Source organism: Dufourea novaeangliae, unplaced genomic scaffold (assembly GCF_001272555.1).
Source record: "Dufourea novaeangliae isolate 0120121106 unplaced genomic scaffold, ASM127255v1 scaffold108, whole genome shotgun sequence".
NCBI lineage: Eukaryota > Metazoa > Arthropoda > Insecta > Hymenoptera > Halictidae > Dufourea > Dufourea novaeangliae.
In genome coordinates, this window is record NW_015374014.1 from 4,204,257 (window position 1) to 4,229,246 (window position 24,990).

At 41.1% G+C, this 24,990-nt stretch overlaps 1 protein-coding gene across 1 annotated transcript; it reads right to left on the reverse strand.

The window, feature by feature from the left end:
- Positions 1-5,545: 5,545 nt before the first annotated feature.
- LOC107188795 (protein tramtrack, alpha isoform) lies at positions 5,546-23,051 on the reverse strand. Its single transcript, XM_015577154.1, has 4 exons — positions 22,666-23,051; positions 21,662-22,412; positions 21,493-21,552; positions 5,546-6,717 (listed from the first exon to the last, which is right to left on the reverse strand). Exons 1-4 carry the CDS (start codon positions 22,885-22,887, stop codon positions 5,999-6,001), a joined length of 1,752 nt encoding a protein of 583 aa, XP_015432640.1. The 5' UTR covers positions 22,888-23,051; the 3' UTR covers positions 5,546-5,998.
- Positions 23,052-24,990: the final 1,939 nt, after the last annotated feature.

Consider the following 24,990-nt stretch of genomic DNA (forward strand, 5'->3'; position numbering starts at 1 on the left):
ACAATTCATCCACGAGTGCCACCCGGCTACTCTTCGCCGGCCAACACACGAATAAAATTTGCACTTGTTTAACCATCGCACATAAATAGATATCTATTCGCTCAGAAGACACCGCGGGGATAGATGCACAACGCGCATACACCCCGTCTGCGCGCGCTCTGTCGTCCCAATAAAAAGTGGAAAACATAAGAAGGCGCCTGCGATTCCGTCGCAAGCTGTGTGTGTGTATCGTTTAACGCTCTCGAATAAAATTATCCGTACCATATGAATAAGTAATATAATTAACATTTTCTCGTGTCTCTCTCTCTCTCTTGTCCGGCTATCTCACGTTTCGTCCCCCTAAAAAAACGTCTATCGCTTGTTGGTCTTCCATTAAAGCCTAAAAAAAAAAAAGACGAACCTTACCGCGCTAACTAATTACCCGATGTTACAGTTAAAATTAAAAATAATATAATAAACGTTATTCTTGACGATGTCAATAGTAATAGTGTAATAATAATAGAACTCTTACAATAGTGGTATAAAACTAAAACGTAAGTAAGGTAGTCACAATGCATGGAAAGTGAAGAGAAAAAAAATTATAGAAGAAAAGAGTAACACGGCCGTCTTCGATTGCTTTTGCACATGTCACAGAATTAGGAAATAATTTCGTTTCTTTTCATTTTTTTCAACGAGACTCCTCGGAGCCTCGTGTACACGCAATTCTCTGTTTTTTTCTTCTTTCTAAACAGAATTTCTTCGCCATCAGAATTGCATACACGATATCCATTTTTTGTTTTCTTTCGTAATCGATCACGCGCGTACAGATCACAAACAAGTAGATCGTCGACCCAATTGTAACAATATATATTTTTCTCATCGAACGTATCGTCGACATTCAAGTCGCAAAAGTAATCGGATACCATCTACCTACACGTATACCGTATATATTTCGCGTGCCCGTAATAATATCAAAGTTTTTCATTTCTGTATTTTTTTTTGTTTTCTATATTAACGATCGATTGGACGTAGAAAAAAAGATTGTGCGAAAAAATACAATTTCTGGTGTTCCTTTCTCTTAATTATGTATACATATATGTACTTCCCTCGCCGGTATGTACCGCGAAGACGAGGCTCGATCTCAGGCGAGATGAAAAGCCCGTGAAAAAGAAATCACACGCAGGTGCACGTTCCCTCTCACGTAATATATCTCTTTTTCTTTTATATATATTCTTTTAAATAACTCTCTCTCTTTCTGACAACCATCATTCTACACACACACCATACATCCACGCTCTGGTTATTGCTCTCACACGATGCTCTCTCACTTGCGTCTGTAAACACCGATGCGGAAGACCAAAATACTCCTTCTTTTGTCCGTTCGGCATTCGTTCGAAAGGTGTCGCAAAACAGATATAGAGAGGATAAAGGGCAGAAAAAGGAAAGAAAAAAAACTAAAGAATGGAAGTACGGAGAGTGGGAGGAAGGATTCTCGGTTTGTCGGAGGCTGTACGTCGCAGTGAACACTATTTAAGTCTAGTAAATTCGTGGAAGAAGGTCGCGGCGGGGATGTGTTATCCGTGTAATATCAGAATTCACGGAAGTTATTAGATTGGGATTGAACCAAATAAAAAAAAAAAAAAAACTACACGTACCACCTTTCTTTCTTACCTTCAAAGTACTTGACGGTGCGCTCGTTATTGCTAGTTATTGTACAAATCGCGTACGGTTTGTTCGTGGTGACGATATATATGTAACAAATAAATTCGGCCGCGGAGGAATAATAACGAAGAGGAACGGGCGAAACGTTATTCACTTAGAGGTTCTGACAACACAGTGTATCTCTCTACAAACGAGTCGCGATTTCCGATTTTCGATGTGATTTTATCCCCTCCAAAAAAAAAAGTCAAATTTATTCGAAATTCGCGTGAATCGATCTGGTTTTAATATGATGTCTACTATATATGCGGTATCCCAACCACCGGGAGAAAAAAGGAAACGTTTGCAACAGTGTGTGTCAAGTATAAAGGATTTCTTTCGGATAGTGCGTTCTTTTCATTTTCAACCGAACGAATGAACGAAAAAAGTATAATATTATAATAATATAATAATAATAATAATAATAATAATAAATCAAAGAGAAAAACAAACGGTCCAGGACCCAAAACTAACTAGGGTCCCATTATATATACTATGTTTGTATACATATATAACTTTCTCTATAACGTGTCGTGCTTGCCTGTGCATTTTAACTTATATACCTAGCAATAATAATAATAACCAATTTTATCGGTGCTTGTCCATAGCTAAAAGTTAATAATTCTTATCAAACAATATAATATTAATAGCAATATAATCGTAACGGTGATAATAAAAATAATATTGTTTGCTGCATTAATAGTAGTGCGAGTAATGGTAAATTAATAATGATAATAGTAATAATTAATCAATTGGTAATAACTATAATACACATTCCCAGAGAACCTGTACATATACCGAGGCTGCTATGCAGTATAAATCGTGTTTTTTTTCTCTCCCTCTCTCTCTCTCGCTTTCTCTATTTAGGCACTATCTAATTGAACTCTACGAGTCTCCTGCGCTCGTAGCGAACCGTTTATAAACTCTCTGATAAATATACATTTTCTTTTTTTTTCCTTTTAACATTTTACTAATATGCTTTGCTACGCACCATTGGAATCAAATCTGTTTGGAAGGCATACAAAAGATTTAAAAAAAAAAAAAGAGGAAGGATCCTAACTACGAACCTTCGCGCGTTTATGGGTCCACCCCCTTTTTCTACGGAATCGAAAAAAAAACATTCGATACATTTATTGTAAAAACTCGACTTCTTCTAGGGGAAAAAGTGGCGTAAGAGTAAAGGCCTCCTACCATTTGCTATCGAGAAATATTGAAATGTATGCCAAATTAACATTCGGTTTAACATTTATTTTAGTGCTTGAAATAAAAACATTCGATACATTTATTGTAAAAACTCGACTTCTTCTAGGGGAAAAAGTGGCGTAAGAGTAAAGGCCTCCTACCATTTGCTATCGGGAAATATTGAAATGTATGCCAAATTAACATTCGGTTTAACATTTATTTTAGTGCTTGAAATAAATTTATCAAATAGTAAAAGGCCCTTCCCCCACTACACTTTTTCACCTAGCGGAAGCAGAGTTTCCACGTCAGTGTACGTTGGTGTAAGTTTTCGTTTAAAAAAAAAAGTGTTCGAAATTCCGTTCAGCGTTGACTATACAGTGTTATACGCGAACGCATAAAAGACCGTAGGGGGTGTATGATTGCAAATTCTCCGAGAAGAAGAGGGACCATATTCGTAACCCACGTTTCACATGTCGACCTGCTGAAGTTATAAAGGTTTTTCTTCAAAAAAAAAAAAAAAAAAAAAAAAAAAAAAAAAAAAAAGGGAAAAAATTAAAGCATAGACAATTTTTAAAGCTATCGTCGTGGTACACGATCCAGAAACAAGAATCTACGTATATAAACGTCGTTTCGACAGTCCCATTACTCGTATTGCTTACGTTACTCTGTACTTTCTTGCACGCCATTATCTTCGTTACACACATTTCTTTTTCTTAACCCTTAAAAATCGAATGATCGAATAAGGCACGAGAAAGCTCGTTAGTTTCCGAAGAAATATTTCTCTCCTCTTTTGTTCGCCGGATAAATCGTTAAATTTTGACACCTTCAAAAGATAACGAGAATAAATTGGAATTAATGCAGACTACGCCCGCGTAAAATACTGCGACCATTTAAAAAAAAAAAAAAACTCTTTTCCGTGTCTTACGCGGGGGCCCGACACAAAATTTTTCAACGTCGTGAAACAGTGGTTTCATGTACGTTCTACATACGTAAACGTAAGTTCGATATGATAAAAAAAAATTCTTGGACTGCAAACCAGCCCTCGTGTGCTAAAGGGTTTCATAGTCACACTTTGCCAAGCGTACACACTTTGAACGCCCGCGGGCGTTACCACACGCACTTATATCCTAACCTCAAAAAAGGTCACGTACTATATAATATGTCGAACGTTTAAAATTATATTTTGTTTGTTTTTCTGATTGTCGAACCTCGATTACGTTTTATACGACTTACGTTTCCATAGGTAGAACATAGTGAACGCGTATAAGACACTCGCGCGAGTGAGGGAGACTGTTGAACCTTGTCGTCGATCGGCTACAAGCATTGCGCGCTATTGCACAGTTTCAGGATCATATAATACTAATGTACACAAGGTCATTTTAATCGAGCACACACGCGCGGGGGATACACTTTTCCTGTTCCGTTTTCTTCCGCGATCGCTCGACGTCCCGCTCAGCAAGTGTTTGCACCCGATCCGATCGTGTTCGGTCTCCACCCACTAGCGGGGCCACGTATTGCTTCGCACTTCTTCTCAAGGGAAACTAATTCGTCGGGCTCCTTCGAACGACTATACCGATCGCGCGTGGTATTGGATCACGCTTTATACAGAGGGAAGGGGTCGTTCATCGCGGGGGTGAGATGGGCCATGCGATTGGACCGCGCGACGCAGGGTACACTTCGGTAAAGGGAGTTTTTGTGTCTCCATGGATCCCCCTGACCGCATTGCTAGTAATTAGCCACGTTCTGTGAATGTGATCTCTAATTTGTATTCGTATACGCCTATACTTATCTCTCTGACCGGATTATACCCGTGTTTTCACTCTACCACTTTGTGTCTGCTCGATACAATGGATGGTAATTGAGACGACCATATGTAATCTTGTGTCCTCTCTAAAGGTGAATAGTTTGGTGCGTATCGGGTTTTGTTAATTAGTATTGGACTGAGGATTTTATACATCGAATGGCATGTAAAAGTGTTCATACACATAAAAATTATAAGAGATTAATAGAGTTTTTTTTTTATATTTTTGACTTTGTAAATCTTTTCATTGCTGAAATAAATTTTTCTTTCATACTTGATAGTCTAAAACAGTATTTAAAAAAATACCCGTGGTCTAATCATTAGGCACTTCGTGTATTAAATGGCTTACTAACATGAGAAACATTTTTTCAGTAATCATTTTACTAATGTTTCTAGAGCTAGAAAAATAATTTCTATAAGATACGAGTACTTTATATGGTTTATACAACTGATATTTCATGCACGATTTTTGTATAGAAATATAAACTATGAGCATTACATTTTTGAACGAATAAGCGAAACAAATACTTAATAAAAATCAATGTAAATGTGGTATAAAACTATAGAAACTAAAGTGACATTTGACAAATCTACTGGTTTCCAACAACATTGTTTTGTCTTTACAATTATGTATATTCTTATACATTTAACCAACACCGCAAGCGTCATTTAAAAGATAGAATCATATATTTAAAAAATAGTCGAAAACTATGGAATTCATTCAGGAATAAAACAAAAATGTATATGACGCATCGATAATATTTCAAGCTAGCCTTTAAAACGGCAATATAACCAATTGCACTAAATTTCCAAAAAATTTGGACAAATAATATTGAGTCCCAGAACTGAATAGATCATTACTAATTCGCTCAATTACGAATCATGTAGTCAATTATGTCTGTGCCCAAAAAATATATGAAATCTCTTTCCAGATATACTACCATTTCTGCACCCCAGTATCCAACAACTATACAGACTTTTCTCCAAGAAATTAAGTCCCTCACTTTGCTACGTCTCTACCGACTGAATACTCGGGTATAACTAGGTAGATCAAACTCTGGACACACCAATCACAGAACCCCGCCAATCAATCCGGAACAACGGAACGAAAACGGACTGCTGTCTCTCTCAAACCCGGCCCCGCCTGAACGCGGACAGGATCCTGGGGGCCGAGGAGTGCCGCCGTATCGTTTTCGGGGCTGTGCCCCTAGCGTTCCGCTGAACGCCGCCGGTCACAGCAGTAGTTTCCGTACGCGCGTCTTGGTCGTCATCCCCTGCGGCGGCGGACGTTCTTCGTGCCGGACCGATCGCCGCCCCACCTCGCCCTCGCACCGCCCGCTAAGGCGAGAGAAAAAATCCGAACGGGACCACGCAGTCCTTGGGCATGAAGCAGTCGTGGACCGTCTTCATGTGATTCTTCATCTTGTCCGGCCTCGAGAATTCTTTGCCGCACACCGGACACGGGAATACTTTTCTCTGATGGCCCTCGTGGTAGAGGAACGCGTGTCGCTGGAAGCTGTACTTGTTCTTGAACGTCTTCTGGATGTCGAGTTTCGCGCACTCGGTACACTGGTACACGCCCTCGGAGATCGAGGCGTAACGAAAGAGATTCAGCCCGCGGACCGACATCTCGGTCAGCTGCTCGGCGGGATCCTGGGAGTGCGAGGTCGCGCGTCGTCTCATGCGTCTTTTGGGCACCTGGCGACCAGGTGGCGCAGACATCGTGCCGATCTGGTGCCCTCCACCGCTGGTCGACGTGTTCGTCGTCGGTGACGGGCTGTTGCTGCCGCCGCTGTTCTGCGCCGCGGCGGCATTGTTCCTTCCGGTTGCTGCGGACGCGAATGAACTTCTCGTCGAGGTGGTCGTGGTCGTCCCGGAGTTCGACGCGGTGGTGGAAGTCGAGGATGAGCTCGTGGTCGTGCTCGACGATGTCGTTGTGCTCGATCGCGTGCTCGATGTCTCCGTGGTCGACTGATTCCCCGAGGAGCCTGAACCGAGATTCCGTGACTTCTCTTTCCAGGTCTCGCCGTCCCATTTCGCGTTCCCCGATGCATACTCTGTGGAAAGATTTCGGTTAATTAAAACAGTCCGAATTTCTCGTCGAAATATTGTGTACACTTTGTGCGCTACAATAGAGGATGTTTTCTTTTCAACTGTTTTATCTTTTTCGTTTCTACTAAAAACACGCATCTGTGTACTGCATGCAAGTTCAAGCAAAAATTCAAACTGAAAGATGAATGATACTATTAATGTCATTATATGATCCATTACTGCAATACTGTAATATGCGTGCAAACTCAAGTATAAACGAGATTTACTACGCAATCAATTAAAGCGATTACGGATACGTTTCTTTGTGTATACGATGTAAATAAAAATTTTAATAAAACACCTGTAAATAAGAATTCAACGTAAATTGCTAAGGCTACTTGATCGGTGGTGAGGGGGAGGAACTGGGTATGGAACACATAAATGAAAATAAACGTAACGTCGATAAAACAAACAAACAAAGTATGATCGTACCATTTCTTTTCTTTTTTTTTTTTTTCGTAACAGAATGTGCCTCTTTTACGTTTCGTGTGCGTTAGTGATGTTAACTACAAGAAAAGAGCACACGTGTAACATAACATCGATAGATTCCAAGTAGTCCGTCGATTCCACGCTGAAAATTCTTAACGAACGTCCGGTACGTATGATTTTCTTTTCTTTTTCCAAGAAACAGAATGGGCAAGAAAAAAGTAGACAACTAAAAGATGAACACATCCGACGTTGTTCTCAGGTTTATAGAGTGAGTAATTTTGGTACACGTTAGCTAGATGCACTGGAAGCTTTCCAAGTTGACTACGGAATGATAAATGTCATGAGACGGTCGTGTACCTAATCTGTCGTCCGACAGGATCCTCCGTTGTACTTTGTATACAACTTTCGATCGATGGGAGAAACGACGTGAACGGTGGTTAATTCACGAAAACAGCTTGTATAGCAAGGAATATTTGGCAGTATTCGATGACGTACAATAAATTTACGGTCAATTTGTTGCTACAATTCTTCGTTAAAACGATCACACAGAATCCTCTTGAGGAAGTCCGTCAAGATTCTTTCTCCAAACGATCGAATGTTGCATCGTGATAGATAAAAATGGCAACAAGTAACAGATCTCACGGCCAACGGACTCGTAAAAAATCAAAAAAGTTAAATGCAACGAACAAACCATGTACATATATATATTTATCTTTCTGTTGTTCTCCAAGTGTTTCACTTCCCTTCAAATTGTCCGGACAAGTAAAAATAATAAATCAACAATACGCGTACGCAACATGCAAAACAAAAGTCCATAAAAAATAATAATCGCTGACTTCCCCTGCCGCGATTGGCTATCCCGGTAGCGAGAATTATTTTCCCTCGTCTTTTCCCCTTCATTACAGAGAAACCAGATCGCGTAGATCACGATCCCTACCTCCTCATCTCGCTTCCGTTCGAGCCAGCCGCGGCATAGGAATCTTAATATCTAAAAAGGATCGTCATCGTTGGCACGAGTCGAATCGCCGGCACGCCGTTTTCTGATTTCTTTGCAAAGTAATCCAGTAAACGCTAACGAAGGCTGCTTAAATAATCGCTCAACGACGTCGATTTGGCGGGTGAACTCGGCCAACGAGACGCATCCACGAAAAAATCGCTAAAACGAAACTAAATAAAAGTAATTTTTGGCTAAGTGTAACGGTGCTTCGTGGTGAGTGCGGGAATTCTCGAATTTGGTGTTTCTTGTCTGTATAGATATATGTATGTGTGTGTGTATGTACGTGTACATGGATCTATCGAGATAGATATACACATGGGGAGGCGGTGGATTTTTCGTTTCAAACGACTAATAACGGAGACAATCTTTACGAGAGTGTGTGCACGGTTGTGGAACGCAACACGACGTTCGAAACATCTCTCTCGGGGACGATGAAACGAACTTCAGGCAATTACTTGTGGTTCGATTGCGAAGTAACTTTATGGCACTTTGATGGTGATTCGACGATCGATGATTGTGTGTCCTCGAGAGGCACAACCCGGGGGACTATGGATTTGAACGATCCAATGAAGAGAGTCTGTTGGTGTGTTCCACATACGTGCGTGTACACGGTGTATAAACGCAATGATAACGGAAACGACAACGGAAACGCAACGAAAGAAAGTGATGGAAAGAAAAAATGAAAGAAAAAAAGAAAAGATCAAATTTCTACTGGCACGTTTACTTGGGGCCCGCTCGGGCGTAATTGGTAGTTACCTTTTTCATTTCGACTGAATGGGATACAGTCCCGCTTAGTTTCCTCGACAAGCGTGTATGTAAATCAGAGAACAATCCACTTAACTTTACAAACGCACGTGTAACGTGATATATCGTGTTTTTCTTTGTCGTTATGTATACTTTCTCGGTAAATACCGTCGCTGACATCCAGAGCTTCGTACCACTCATTCGCTCTCTTTTCCACCACTATTTTAGTTTCGCACTCTTGCTTCGTTTCCACTTCGACGCGATGTTAAGATCGAGTGACGAAAATAAACGATGCGAAATATCGTCGAAACGTCGTAACACAACAACAACAACAACAACAACAAAAAGATATAGAAGAGAGAATGTAGTAGAGATGTGTGTTGAAAATTAAAGCAGCAACTGCAATTTACTAAAGTATTATTGCAGTTAATGGATGAAGCCTCGGTACAAGAAACACGCTCGTAGGCAAAGCTTGGTTCCACGCAAGTCGGTATCACAAGGGTGGGGAGTGCGAACAATTCGATTAACTTCAAACGATACAAGACAACTAAGGTCTTTCGAGAAAAAGAAACAATAATGGTTTTGAACATCGAGTTTGTCGCTCTGATTCGCTCGTTTACTATGTATGTGTGTGACATTTCGATGCGTTGTGTTTTTGTACGTTGGATTTGTTGCGCACGACTTCTCGAGATTCATCTCGATACACACGATCGATTAACGTCTATACTTGGTCCGATCATTTTCAATGATTTACGCCTGTCGATTACTGATCGATGTGTGTGTGTGTGTGTGTGTGTGTGTGTGTGTCAATATGTTTGTCGACGAATCTCGCGAAGTCGAACACACACACACGCACGGGACAGTAGTGGTTTAGAAAAAAAAAGAAAAAGAAAATGTGAGCATACGTTCGCGCGCACAACGGAAAAAACGGAGACGTGAATAAATGGCGTGTATGTGAGACAAGTCGGTATACACAAAGCGAGACTTAAAAACCCCTCGGTTTATAATCTATTGAACACCGTTCTTTTTATTATCGATAGTCATAATCAAACAATCAGTGCATATAAAATATACTAAGTCTACCCAGCGTCAGAAAAGACTTCATCTTCTCTAAAAAGTTCCCTATAAAATTTCACCTTTTGTTCCATTTTCATTATTTCATTTTTTTTTGTTTGCTTATTACACTCGTTTTACGACAAGGTCTCACTTATTTGGCACTAGACAGCGATCATCGGGCGCGCTTTCTTTTCTTTTTTTTTTTTTGTTAAAAAAAGGGGATATACACGAGCGCGCGCGCGCCTGCGACCGCGTTTTTTTTTCGATAACAATTTCTTTCATTTACTTCTCGTCTCTGCCTCTTCTTCTTCATCTTCATCGTCATCGTTATTTACCCATCATTTCCTTCCTTCCCTTTTTTTTTCAGTTTTTCTTTTCATCGTCATTATTTATGTCGCTTAAAAAGGCACCAAATCGGGGATTACACCGCTACAATATTATTGGATCCCACTGAAGTACGTTAATTCAACGTATTTATATATAAAGTTAAATGTCATAACCACGTATTCCTCCGTTATCCCTTTCATCTCGTCTTTATCGTCATTTTTTTTTTATTCAACTCTCATTTTCTGACGCATCATTTCAAAAACTGCAACGACGTTAATAGGTATTATCAACTAGCGCTAAAATATATTCGATATAACTTTTGTTTAAATATATATATAATATATAATAATGATAATAATCGTAATAATGTTAATAATAATAATCGCAATAATATTAATATATATGTATATATACATATACATCCGTATATATGTATATATAGATATATGCATATATGTACCATTTTTACGTCTTCTCGCGTATTTTTATATATGTTCTTCCCTTTCTCTCCCTCTCACACACACACACACATGCTCTCTCTCTCACTCTCTCTATACGTGTTCTGTGTACATATGCGTGTAATTTATTTTGCGATAATAAACTATGATTCTTTCATTTTTTTAATATATATATACATACATGTTTATGTATATATACATATATATTTATATATATTTATATTTAATATATATTAAAATCTATCCGATAGTACAGTCTGCTTTTTAAGCCTCGTAATTTACCTCTCTCTCTTCCTTTCTCTTGCGCCCTCTCTATCTGTCTCCATGTTCCTTTTACGGCATGGAATCTTGCAATAGCGGTCGACGCCGATTTAACATTGTGGAAAAAAAACTTAGTATAATCGATTATTGACTGGTGGCCCTACCCCTTCGAAAAAGAGGCAAGAACAAAGAGACGAGAATCGCTTGAACGTCGCCATTGCAAGAGCCACGCTCGGGTAAATATAATATATTCTATTTAAAAATTTTCTTGCTTTTTTATTTTCCATATAACCCCCGTTACCCACCCGCAATGTCCGTAGACTTATAAATTAATTAAAATATGCTCAACACGAAACTCATCAACGAGAACCTCATGCGATCATCCTACCCCTCGATTAGCGTGAGAAATTCGCTTCTGTGTGAAATCTATTTGGCTCAAAAGACGATTTTTTTAAAGGACAGCTGCAGATCACATCTCAAAAGTCTCACCTCGGTCGATTTTCTTCAATTTTTTGCGCATTAACAATTTCTTTCCCGAAAATTTAGTTTCCCTTTTTTTTTCCTTCATCGAAGCCGAAAGTATAACAGCGCGTAATGCGTAGCACAGAGCCTTGTCTCCCCGCCAACAAGCAATTCCTCATAACATACTTCAACGTCTCTTTTTTTTTCATCTTCTTTAGCTATGAACACTTTTTACAATTTGAACACTAATTTTGTACGAAACACCAAGGACCTCGCGTACGATCGCATCCTTGGCACACAAGACACGCCTCTCTCTCTCCCCCTCGAAATACCACTAACGCTTTACTGATTGGCAACATGAATTTCCCCGCTTTTTACAACCTTAAGTCTAAAGATTAACAACATTTAAAAGGCAACGAACGTGAGCGAATGTTGGTACGATCAAATTTCGTAGCAAGCTTCAAATATTCAATCGCTAGAATTTCAACAATTTTAAGTAGGTACCAGTTATTACCCTGATATCACGAGCCTTAAAGATACCAGTAAGGAATTTGATGCAAGTGGAGCGTTCGACTTCCGGCCTCACATACGCGCCGATCGAAAGTATTTTCATTTCTTTTTTCTTGTGCCAAATATTCTGCAACTGTCCTCAGATATCTCAACAACGATACGAAACCCCTTTTAATCCGTTTCCCTTTTTGCCCCCGTGTGTAACGATTAATAAAATATTTAACGAAATATATACAATATTATGTATATACGTATATAATAGATATATATGTATAATGGGGATGAATAAAATTTTAAAAAAGACAAGCATGTCTTCAACAAACATTAGAAACAAAGGTTCTCTTAAACTTTTCAGCGATTTCTCACGTAAAACTCGACTAGGGTAAACTAACACTTGTGTTTCATTTTTGTCTGTTCACGGACGAAGAAACCCAAAGAATTTCACGAAAAAACGAGAGCTACTGCGGAAGGCCTTTTAGCAGAAAAAAAAAGATTTGGAAATTATTCATTCTTGGCCTACAATAAAAAAAATTGATCATCGAATTTTCGTTGATTTGGCAAATTAAAAATTTTGTGTCTGTTGTTCAGGCGATCCGAGAGCTCTATGCGTCTATTATATTTCACTCTACTGTTTTTTAATCTTCCCCTTCGATAATCGGCACATCCCTGTTTACTTCGCCTCCTTACGAATCCGTATCCCCCCTCTTTGCCCGCCATCTAAAATTGAGTTAGTCTTAGCCTCTCAGTGATTATCAAATGTGAGTGTAATTACTTTAATTATTATTTTGTTTCATCTTTACGTTAAATCGATATATAAGCTGTTCAGCCGCTGCCTCTTTGCACTTTTATATTTCTATATATCGTAACTATTTATATCAGTTATACCACCCCTCCCTCCCCCACGCTAATGTTTCCGTTTTGGACGGGCATTCGCGTAAAACCCATCATCATTGAACACAACGATTTCACCAAGACCGACCTCCCCCCGCGACACCACAACACACCACCCTTATGTGTCTCGTCCACTAAATTTCTTTTCGTTTTTCTACAAGTAAAAAAAAAAAGAAAAAGAAACAAGAAGCATCTTTTCGCCCGCCGATAATAATCCGCCCCGCCGTTCACCAGGGCGGTCACACATTCTTTGGTCCATGAAAGTGAACAATTTTGAAAAATAATTGACCTGAGAGCATATATACGTGTATATATTGATCTGGGAGTCAGCGGCACACGGTCGACCATGATCAGAAATACTTATTAAAAAAAAAACCACCCTTTAATATACGTTTAGTTTTTTCTCTCTCTCCATCTCTCTGTCTGATCCTATATCGGTTTCTGTTAGCTTCTTTTTTTTTTGCATTATTCACCTACTCTTCTATCTTTGCTGCCTGCCTAACTAAATGACATAACCCCTCTATATCTGCCTAAAAAGTACGCGTAACTGCGATCGGGGACTCGCGGTGATCTTTCTTGCTTTGCCTCCCCCTTATCCCTAATCAGCTAAAGTTTCCTTTTTTATATCATTGCAACACGCTAGATATCTCTTGAATAACGAACGAACAACACTGGTCAATCGTGGGCGATCGGACATGATCGTATACAAATCACGGGCGTCCTCCCCCCCCCTCTCTCTCTTACTCTTTCTATTGTTTCCCATTTACTCTTGCCTCTCCCCCACGTCTTATATTAAATTTCCCCCACGTATTAAAATAACAACGAAGGTCTCCGTTTACGATAATTAATTAATAGTAGCAGTAATAATAGTTTATAATTATTATTATATAGCCTCTAGTCGTCTAAATGTCTATGCCCAACTAATGAAAAAAAAAAAAATTTGTATATAAATCGTTCTCTGCGTCCTCTCCCCCCGTTTCATGCAAGGATCGTTCATGTTTATCCTAAACAAACGGTCTATATGAACGAAGGTTTTCGACTAGAGAGGATCCGACAAAGTGAAAAGTGCAAAATATAGTAAGCTACGATCGTATTTTAGTGCTGTCTCTCACGACTAAGCCTATATACCATCACTGTAGCCGTATCCCTCTTGAACAATATATATTGTATTGATTCACACGGACGAGAGTCTCCAGTATTCGCGTGGAAACCTTGAACGCGAAAAAGAACAATATTCTAAAGAACACATTACGTCTGAATTTAATCGGTTCGATTAAAAATGGATAAAAATCTGATACACCGGATTGCTACGCGGCGATCTGCAACAAGCAAGACAAGGACAGAACAGTTTTAACAATAACAATTTCTACGACCCTGGATATACACGTCCTTGCCTTACGTTATTCGGTACACTTATTTACAAGAAACAAAGCTTATACGTTCATTTCATTAGCGTTGGATCGTCTAACAATTTTAATATTGATCCCGAAATTTTTAATCGATCCCGTACCCCGCTTGTACAGAATCCTGTAACACTCGGTCGGGCAATCGTAATAAAAATCAACAGATTCATATAATATACAACATACAAGTACACATAGTAAAGCTGTGTCTAGCCTTTAACGAGCAAGCACGAGGCGCTTTTGTTCAATCGAGTACGGTACAGTACGATACGGCGTTAAGTTACTACTAAAGTGCCTTCAGTCTATCCAATGTCAGTACTATCTTGTATTTGGTGTCGTAAAAACCGTCCCTCTGCAGTCTTTCAAGAATTGCATGTCCCGTTTCCGTTTAATTTCCCCCATTATAACCCCTCCTCCCCCCTTTCTTCCTATTCTTTCCCTCCTTGCCCCCAACCACGGACTCTTTTTGCCACCTTGGCTCCCTATTATACTACTATATAGCTCCGAATCAGGCTCGACAGCTTGACAACAGCTCAACGGCTCAACAACATGGCGAACGGTCATCGTACATATATATTGCATTTACTCAGTCTACGTGGTTCCCTTATTTATATCGTAACGTGTCTCTGTGATATACGTGTGTATGTATTGTATGTAATGCAATGTGTGTGTGTGTGTGTGTGTGTGTGTGTGTGTGTGTGTGTGTGTGTGTGTGTATTTACGTGTGTAATTATGTGTGCATGTACTGCCCCTCCCTTTCCTTATTACTCAATACAACGTATGCATCTTGAACGAGCTACATGCGACACGTTTGATTCTCTCCGTTAATATAACAGTCACAGAATAGCAAATATATTCTTTGTTGATTTGGACTCGCGTGTTCCCCTTCAGCGAATTCGCGGTTTAGAATTCTATATCTTATACTGATCCCCGTCGTCCGCAGAAACTACGTTGAGACGATTAAACGAGTACACTGGTTCGGTTCCATCATTATATAAACTCTTTGTATGCACATCTTATATTTCTCCTTTCCCTTTTTCTTTTTGTATTGTATCCGCGACTCCTCCCGACCGGAGGAGGCACGCGGTGTAAAGCTCGTTTCGTTTGTAACTTAATGCCCGTTGTGTGTCACGCGTGCGAAATTTTCCTCCTCGAGAAAAGGGAGCTTTTCCGTCTGGCGACAGCGACTCCTCGAACGAACCAAGAGAACACGAATACAGCCGATGGTATCATTAGTTGTCCTACGTTAAAAACATCTGATTATAAATCGTAAACGGTACTGGCTTCGATTTGTATAGGTATACATACGACCTTACTAGCTGCTACATTTTAATATCATTAGATATGATTTCATCAAAATCCACGTTTTTCGCATCGAAATAACGTGCATTCGGTGAAAGAGGAGAAACCGTCTTGAGCTGCAGATAGCCATTTGGCCGTGATTCGGTTCTCCCATATAGATAGTGATAACTTATGGTTGTACAACCAAAATAAAGTAATTACCATTAATTATGCTACATTGTTTAAAATTTGTATAATCGTCTATTTTCCCCCCTGCCCCCCGTCCCTAAAAATTGCCTCATACGCTCATCTTTCAATGATCTATCATATCTACTCGGTCTTCTTTGGTTCGTTCGAGACACATGTCGGTTTCCTGGTGTACAACCATGGATTCACTCGGAAAGCCAGTGACCACTCGCGCTCGCATCTCTTCTTGAGCCTGAACGTGGGTTGTTTCCACCTCTTCGTTTGGCGCAACGTTCCCCAACTCTTACTACCAAGGAAAGAAATCGATCAACGATTTGTTCAAACGAATTTTATCGACGATTACACCCCCCCGATCGTTTGTCTCCGCTCAGGCGAGTGTCTCAACCTGACCCAGCCGCGAGGCTCTCTTCTCTTTCTCTGTTTCTTTTTTTTGCTTTCGGTTCACGAGACGGAGTACGGAAGAGCAAGGGAACGCAGCCGGTGAAAAGACGATGCAACAACGGTCTACCGTTGCTGGCCCATACTACTGCTGCCGCTGCTGCTAAGACTCATATGCGGCTTCAGACTGTGTATGATCTTTACGTGGGCGACCATGTTGTCTTTCCGCGTGAACTCCTTGAAGCAGACCGGGCACGGATAGTACTTGACGTTAGGCTTATGCGAGGTGACGTAGTGCCGGCAGAAGTTACTGATGTGTGTATAGGTACGATGGCATACGGTGCACCGGTACACGTCCCCCTCTTTCACGCAGAAGTCCCGGACCGAGCCCTCCGTTCTTTCATTCTCGACCTTAAACGAACCCTCGAAGTCGCTCTGACTGATCTCCGATTCGCCGGCGACCAGATTAAATATGGCACTGCTCAGATTGTCTTTCGACACTTTCTGCTCCGACTCAGAGTCGGAGTATTGCTGCGAGTCCTCCATGGACACAGCCGTGGTAGCCGCAGACGACGACGACGTTTTCCCCTGTAGCGAGGAGGCGCTGTACTCCTTGCGAAAGCATCGCTCGAAGTTGATGCGAATGTGAGTCGGTGACTGGGAGCCACCGCCACTAGACGTCTCCTCCGAGTCTGAAAACGAAGAAAGCTCCCTTCTTTAAACAGTTCTGGACATCCTCTAATATTGTAATAACGTTATTAATATGTATAGAGATTTATATAATTATAGGACTTAAGTATATTGTATGTACTAACATACAATTATGTATATTAATAGTAATGTATATTGTGTATAATTATTGTATTGATATTATATATATATATAAATATATATATATAACGTATTTCTATATTTGTGGGGGGAAGCAAGAGGAAGGGTAGAGCCAGCAAAAAAGTCACCGTATTCGAACCGACTGTCCGTCAAACCTTGTCCCACGTGTTATCTCTTCTCTTTTATTTTTTCTTATGTCGCACAACCCGCGTGCTTGTTTTCCATGTCCCTAAATCCCCGGTGCGGTACGTTCGTCGTCATATTCCCCTCTTCAGATTCTTTCGCTCTCACGCACGCTCTTTCGCCTACTCGCTCCCGCTGTTGATCGCGGCTTTGCCTCGATTCCGTGCCGGCTTGCGAAGAGGACTGTTTAACCGGTCCCCGGTCGCCAACACCACGAAGAGGAGCATTTTCAGCGACTCAACGAACCCCGTCTCTCTTTCTCCCTTTCTTCCAAATGGATCTATGCACCATGCACCCACTCCTCTCGCACAACACTTCCGCGTTCGTACTTTCTCTCATTCTACCCATTCTCTCAACACTTCTCACGCAGCATCCCCTTTTCTCTTCCCATCCTCGCTCCCAGACTTGCACCATTTAGCTATCTTTTCCCCACCCCTCCCTCTTTTTTCTGTACTCTCTAATCCCCGTTCAAGCCCAATTCGTTCACGTTTATCTATCGCTGCGACCAACAACGTATGCAAACACGAACATACAACCACACGTACACACACATACACAACACTCAAGACAAAGGACAATGCGTACGTACGCGCGCAAAATGCACGTGTATGCAACTGTCAATGGAATCATGTGTACACTACAGCAACAACAACAACAACAACAACACTCCCGGGAAAAAAACACACCCCCCTTTTACATCGATCCGTCCGCACGTCCCGTCAGTCCGAATCGTATAACATCCGACTTACTTTTTTTTTTGAAAAATTATTTAGTTATTTTAGTTACGCTACGGGAAGACGATCCATCGAGATCGAGGACGCTTGAGAAGAAGTAACGTTCTCTCTTCTCTTCGATGCAATTGATCACACGTTTAAATCCGCTTTTGGCTTTCTGTACATCAGATTCTTTACGTATACATTTTTTTTTTTTAGTATATATATATCGACTTTCTCTTATATGAGATTTATATATGTATATGTATATATGTATATATTCTGGCATTTCGAAACGGTTTCAGATTTTTGAGCGGCTGGCCTCCCCTAGTTCCCTCGCTTCCCCCGCGCAAAGGTAATCTCTCAGAGATCGAATGGTGATTCAGATTAATCTCAACTCACCTGCGCAAAGAGAACAAAAGCAACACGTTTCACGGTCACTACCGAACGATCATCTTCGACATCTTCGAAGCACTCTCTCTGTCACGCGCGCGCGTGTATGTGTATGTGTGTGCGTGCGTACGTACGTCAGTGAATATTGGAATTTCTGTACTTTTTCTCTGTTTTTTTTCTCTACCTCTTTTTCCTTTCCTCTCTCTCTCTCTCTCTCTGCCTCGTTATTCTCGCTCGAAGGAACGTATGAAAACATTAAAAAAAAAAAAACGTACGTCACACCACTCTCGATATCGATAGTTTCTGATCTCTCTCTCTCAGTCTTTCGAAAATCTTTCTCTCTCTCTGTCTCTCGCTCTTTTCGGTTTCAACGTTTGTCTCTCTCTTTTTTCTGTTGTTTGGTTTTCGGTCCTGTGTTATTTTTCTTTTTGTTTTTCGTTATTCGTTCTTGTATATTATATCGACATTAAACACATATATATCTATCCCGGTATATATATATGTATATATGCATTTCTTAGTTTCTCGTTTCTCCGTTTCTGATTTCCTCTGTCGTCAATGAACTTGAAAACTAGGCAACGAGAAGAACGCAAGAGAAGGCGGAAGCGATAAACCTGCCGACGTTCGTTGTCCGTGAAAATATCTACGCGCACTTCCTTGTAAATGATCTAATCCACAGATTTCACAGCGGTCCGTCGCAAATGTTCGGATAACAATATATATATATATACACATGAAAAAATGATTTATGCATTAATATAGTTGCGTGTATATAGTTCAACTTTTTTTTTCCTTACACAACGAACGAACGTGAGAAACAAAAGAAGTTAACCAGCGTTTAAAATAAAAATCAGAAAAAAAAAGTAAGCACCGCTAAAAGCTGGCTCCACCCCCTCCTTTTACCAAGTGGCCAATGGCAGCGAAGCGTTTCTCATTCGTGCGGGGGCGGGGTGGGGATGAATATTGTATACATAACGCGCGTGTATATACACAAGACATGTAAAAATGGGGTTGTTTCGGAAACGGGGGTAAGTAAAAAAGTGACAGTAAATAGAAAGTGTATATAAATATATGTATGTATCTATATATATTATATATATATACTCATTTTTTTTAACAAGAATCGGTGGGTGGTTAGGTTAGATTTTTGGAGGCTACAGCATTCAAAGGGAGTCTGTGTGTTTGTTGGCACGTTTTTGGTTCCGCTCGAATGTCTCGTCGTTTCAGAGGAGCATATAACGTTTATGTGGGTTCAACGAGACGACGGCTTCCTTTCTCTCTCGTACACGCTCGATTTCTTTCGTAGATATATTTATATATATGTATATATGCATACATATTTTCTGGTTCTATTATGATTACGCTGTTTATTATATATATATATGTTTTTTTTTTTGTTGAACCGTCACAGGTCAACACGCGTGACTCAAGTAGTAGGTGTCTCGTGCATAGTTCTCTAAAGCCTCGCGTGCGAAACTCGGCGCGCGCATCGTGTGTTTTCGATACGTTTCTGCATACGGCCTCTAGGGGCCGCTGCCGAAAGATTTGTTTCGGGTCGCACGGAAAAACGAAACGGTTGTTTTTGGAATCCGACTTTAGAAAAACCCGTGACACGGTAATACAACATCCTGGGAGCCTATTCACCTGCTCCAGACGCAAATCACATACAATGTATAGGACATTTTTGTATTTTTTTTTGTATCTGCACTCTGCGCGATTTGTTGACCTTAATTTCATGTAAGGATGCTAGCTCAGGCGTCGTCCACGAGTTAACATCTTAACGAATTGCGCTCGTCAACAAATTCATCGACTCGAGTTCGAATTTTTTTTTCAATTTTCTTTTTTGGTGAGTGTACTTGAGTCTAAGGTCAAAAAAATAGCCTCCCCGGAAACGTGTGTTGCCGCGATACTGCACTTGTGCGAAATTGTTTTGCAGTCGCGCAACGCCGAACACGGTAAAATTAACGGACGAGAATTTCTGAAAAATTAAATTCATTAGCACATCGTAAAAGCAGTTTAGGCGATTTCTATCGCCTTCGTTACATGTTTGAATTTTATTGCAGCATCCTGGATGGAATAAGTGACTGATTGGTATAAGGATCGAAACGACGTCGCTTAGAAAGCACTTGTGAAACGGAGTACATATGCATTTTCCGATTGTAGTTACCGCCGTCGATCGACCTCGACGAATCGTATGAAAATGTATTAATTCTATTGGAGGTTAAACAGCAACGGTACAATTTATTCTTGAATTTGTAGGATTAAATTCGATCATGCAAAAATAGATTTCTAAGCTAATCACTTATACTAATCAAATATTCAGATTAATTTTATGTACCACATGGTTCTTACTTAATTTATGTTGAAATACTACCATGATTATTATAGGGTCATATATGTGTTTCAAATTTTGCATACAGTTGATCCATATCATGTACAATAATGTATTAAATGCAAAGTGGTCACAGATTAATATTCCATAGCTAATGAATTTTATGTTATTCAAATTAAATTATTTCATTTATGCGTACTTTCAGACACGTATAGAAAACCACGTGGTTTTCAATTAATTCAATTGATACATATGGGTTACAAGAGCATTGGAACTAATATGCTAATAATATGCAAAGAGGATTATATAACTTATGCATATTTCAAATACTTCTGTCCACAACTTCGTTTCATTGAAAGCTATCGCATTTCTAATATATATCAACTTTCGAGAATCAATATGCAATTAGGATAAGTACTTGATAGTAACCGTTAATACTTAAAACATTAAATAACTTTTCTATATTTTTATATATACGTACATATATTTATCCTAAATATATGATATTCCTTAAATCCTGTAACCAATGTATTTAATACATTATTATGTACCGTAATATGCAGTAATTGCTCCAAAATTTCAATTAAATCGATAAGACACTTCTCAATATCTTTCTAATACACTAAAATCAGTTTACAGGTGCTCAACAGCGAAAACCTGTTTTTGTATATGGTTAGTCGGCTTATCCACAAGCTTCCGAGCTCGTGAATACCCCTGTTCGTATTACTTTTCGTAAAAGGAATGTTAAACTTGCTCAAGCTAATATAGATCAGAAATATTAACAATGCAATGATATTGTGTTATTCGGATTATCGCGTTAGAGACAATGATTAAAGGTTGCGCAAACCATTAATCGAGTAAAGCTGACTGAATGGTATCTCTTACCTTGCTTGAAACCTTCGCTCCCTTGTCTACTGTGCGGCCGCGCGAACGTCTCGTCGGAGGCTGAAGTACAAATCGCACCGATTAAATCGTTTATTACTGAGCATTCATAAAATCGAAATAAATTCAAGGAGAAAATTCAACAAAAATACGAATTATTATTATTATTTACCTTGGGCAGATGTGCTAGGCGTTGGTTCAGGTTCCCGTTTCACACGAGGCGTCAGCGACTCGGGCGTGTCAGTACCGTTCTCCGTTGGCTCGTCCTTTCTCGTCGACGACAAAGAGGATGCGGCCGTGTTGCTCGTCGCCGAGTTCCCGACGTTATTGCTGCTCGCGTTGTTGTTACCCGCCGACCCGTTACCATTCCCGTTCCCGCTTCTCCCACTGTTACCGCTACCCTCGCTCTGAAAGTCGATACTCATCTTCATCTCCATCATCTCCGGCGAGCCCTGGACGAGATCGGCCCCCGAGCAAGACTGTAGCTCCTGGCCGGTGATCTCGCCAATCGGTGTGTCGGACGATCCGCTTAGCTTCCTCGGTCTGCCACGTTTCCTCTTCGGCGCGGACAACGCCGAGCCGAGGAGAGGATGGCTGGACATGTGGTGCATCCTCTTCTGTGAGACGTGGTGATGAGGCCCGATTTGGTTTATTCTATGTAGACTCGGTGGTGGCGGAGGTACTATGTTTTGATTGCCAAGCAACGACGAGGTGATACTGGGCAAGTCACACTTGTCCTCGTTCACCTCGGTCAGGCCCTTTATCCTGAGGGACTCAGCGACTCTCAGGAAAGCGGTTAGCCTGTCCTGGTCGACGCTGACCTCCCCGCGGTACATGAAGTCCAGAAGGCTGCGCATATCCACGTACGGGACATCCTTGAGAATGACTATCGGGTGCTTGTCGGGGTGGCCGACGAAAAGGGCCTGTAAAAATAGCAGATGCGAAACGTTCATCGGTGTAAGTTCGACGGACTATGACTAAACGTCGATGAATTATTGATACGCGTCACGTGAATTAATCTATCGTTATGAATTATTAATAATGTCCTAGAATGCGACTCGTCGGTCATCGAAAAGACATATCCCCCAAGCGCTCGCTCCCCTGTTTCTGATCTCGCTTAATCGTGCAGCGTTTCTTTTGGTTGGCACCGGAAAAGGGTTATGCTGCTGCTCTTACCTGAAAGTACGGACTACACGCCGACAGCACCATTTTGTGTGCCCTGAGTAGCTGACCCTCGACGGCCAACGTAACATCGACGAACGACTCGTCATGGAGCAGTTGGTCGAAAACGGAGAGTAGATTACTTTGATGATTATTCCAGCGCAGGCAAAACCTCTGCGACGACGCCATCGCTTCGCTTCTCAGATCCGCCAAGTTACCGTTAATGTCCGCTAACATCAGATCTAGTGTTGATCTTTTTATTGGTATTGCTGCCCGCCGCCTCGTCGTCGCTTCTTTTCGCCTTCTTCGACGAACCCGCTTGCTCTTGCTCGTGCTCCTGCTCTTACTCGTGCTCGTGCTCGTGCTCTCTTCTTCATCGGCCACAGCTTATCATATCCTTCCTTCTCGTGATCTGCATGGTCAAAGGAAAGAAAGCGGTGATCAATGGAAAATCTCCAAGAAAATTATATAAGGTATTCTCACATCGTTAATCCTAACTTTGTTACTATATCGAGCTACATACATTCACGGAAAGATATTTTTAATCGTATAAAGTGTTGTCGTTAGGATTGTAAACAACCCATTAGAAAATTGGAAATATCACTGAAAACGGTAGACACTGGGGAAAGTTAAATTGAATTTAAATATGTTTGATTAATTTGAACATATTTCTTCAGAAACACAGCTATAAAAGAATTCAGAACCGAAGCACTAATGTATCTACGTGTAGATACGTAATAATATTTTTAATTAACAAATACAGTAGCAATGCTTGGCTACGTAATTTTGGAGCACCCTGTATACGTTCAATCTCAAGTTTCGAAACTCAAAGTAGAAAATGGTTGCTAGTAGAAGAATAAATCATAATGACTCTTGCACAAGCGGTCCACGGTAGTAGGGATTTCATTAATTTCTCTTTGATTCTAATCTTGTATACGGAAGAAACGACATACAGCCTGTTTGAAATCATATTATTCGATCCTGGCAGAGTCCTCTGTAAAACGTTCCACGTACATACACACATACAGACAAGAATAACATAATCCATATAAGCCCGTGAGACGATACGCGCGAGGTATGAACGTGGGTGTACGACCCTGGGAGGACGTAGGTTGGGCGAATAGGCGACTCGCTCGGTTCGTGCCTTTTATGTAATTCTCTCCTCACCCCTTCACCCAAGCCAATCACGGTCACGTACGCAACGTTTGTTCCACCACGAGAGAGACCACGAGGATATATATATGTGTGTGTGTGTGTGTGGCCGGGGAACGACTTTCCTCGGTCGGACGAAGGGCGGAATTCGTTACGCCGCGCGCGCGACAAGGAAAAAGGCTAGGAATAGCCGAACAGGTACATCCCGAGCATCGTCCCACAACAACGAAACGAGTCGTCGAGAGAGCCGGGTCCCCCACTTATTAAAACGAAGACGATCCACCCGGGGGGAGAGAGATCGCGCGAATCTTCTACGAAATTCCAAGATACAACAAAGTACATTCGAATCTTTCTTTCGGCCCGAAATTGTCCAGCTTGTGTGTGGGGGGGGGGGGAACAGCAAAGGAGGAGGAGGAGGAAGAAGGAGGAAGAGAAACAGGAAGCGGAGTGTTTCTGAACAGATGATGCACAGAGAGAAAGAGGTGGCTGGAAGGAGGAGGAAAAGAGAGGAGATCCTCTCCGCCTCCTCGATCCTCGCCGACGACTATAGGAACGCGGAGAAGAGGTCGGCGGGTCGGGCCGGGAGAATCAATAGCATTTTCTACGCATTCGGATCGATACCGAAGGTTCCCGGTTCGTTTCGCGCGCAAATCTAGATACACATACTCACATACACACACAGAAACGCACGACGAGGGCGAAGTGTAACGTGTACATACGTGTATGCATCGCGCAGGACCGTAAACATATATACATATATATATATACGTATATATATATATATATGTATCAGTTGGTATATTCGATATAAATGCAGGATGGTTGTGCTCGACCTTGCTCGACCTTGTTAGTAGCCTGAGTGAATGGTTTTCACGGTGAATGGCACGTCATCGTGATGCGGTACACCGTGTGCATTAACGGGTGAGCGCGTGCACACGCGCGCGCGGTCGCCTTCTCGCTCGCTCGTTTGCTCGCGCGATCGAGGGATTTCTGAAATGTCGTGCCGCCGCTGCCACGCGAGTTTCGATCGTCGCTTCCTTCTTTCGACATCAGCCGACGAGGAGGCGAGGAGCGCAACCTCGAGCGTTCCCTGATAAATGGATTACGTAATAAAATCGTGCAAACTCTCTCGGTCGGCTTGATTAAATCGGCTGTGCAAAAGTGAAGCCAGCGGTGCGCGCGCGCGCA

Excerpts from the sequence above, each read along its gene's own strand:
- LOC107188795 (XM_015577154.1), bottom strand. The coding sequence starts at position 22,887 with ATGTTAGCGGACATTAACGGTAACTTGGCGGATCTGAGAAGCGAAGCG. Across the intron at positions 22,413-22,665 it reads CGTGTAGTCCGTACTTTCAG|GCCCTTTTCGTCGGCCACCC; the intron begins GTAAGAGCAGCA and ends CTATTTTTACAG. Across the intron at positions 6,718-21,492 it reads GAGCGAAGGTTTCAAGCAAG|AGTATGCATCGGGGAACGCG; the intron begins GTAAGAGATACC and ends ATCTTTCCACAG.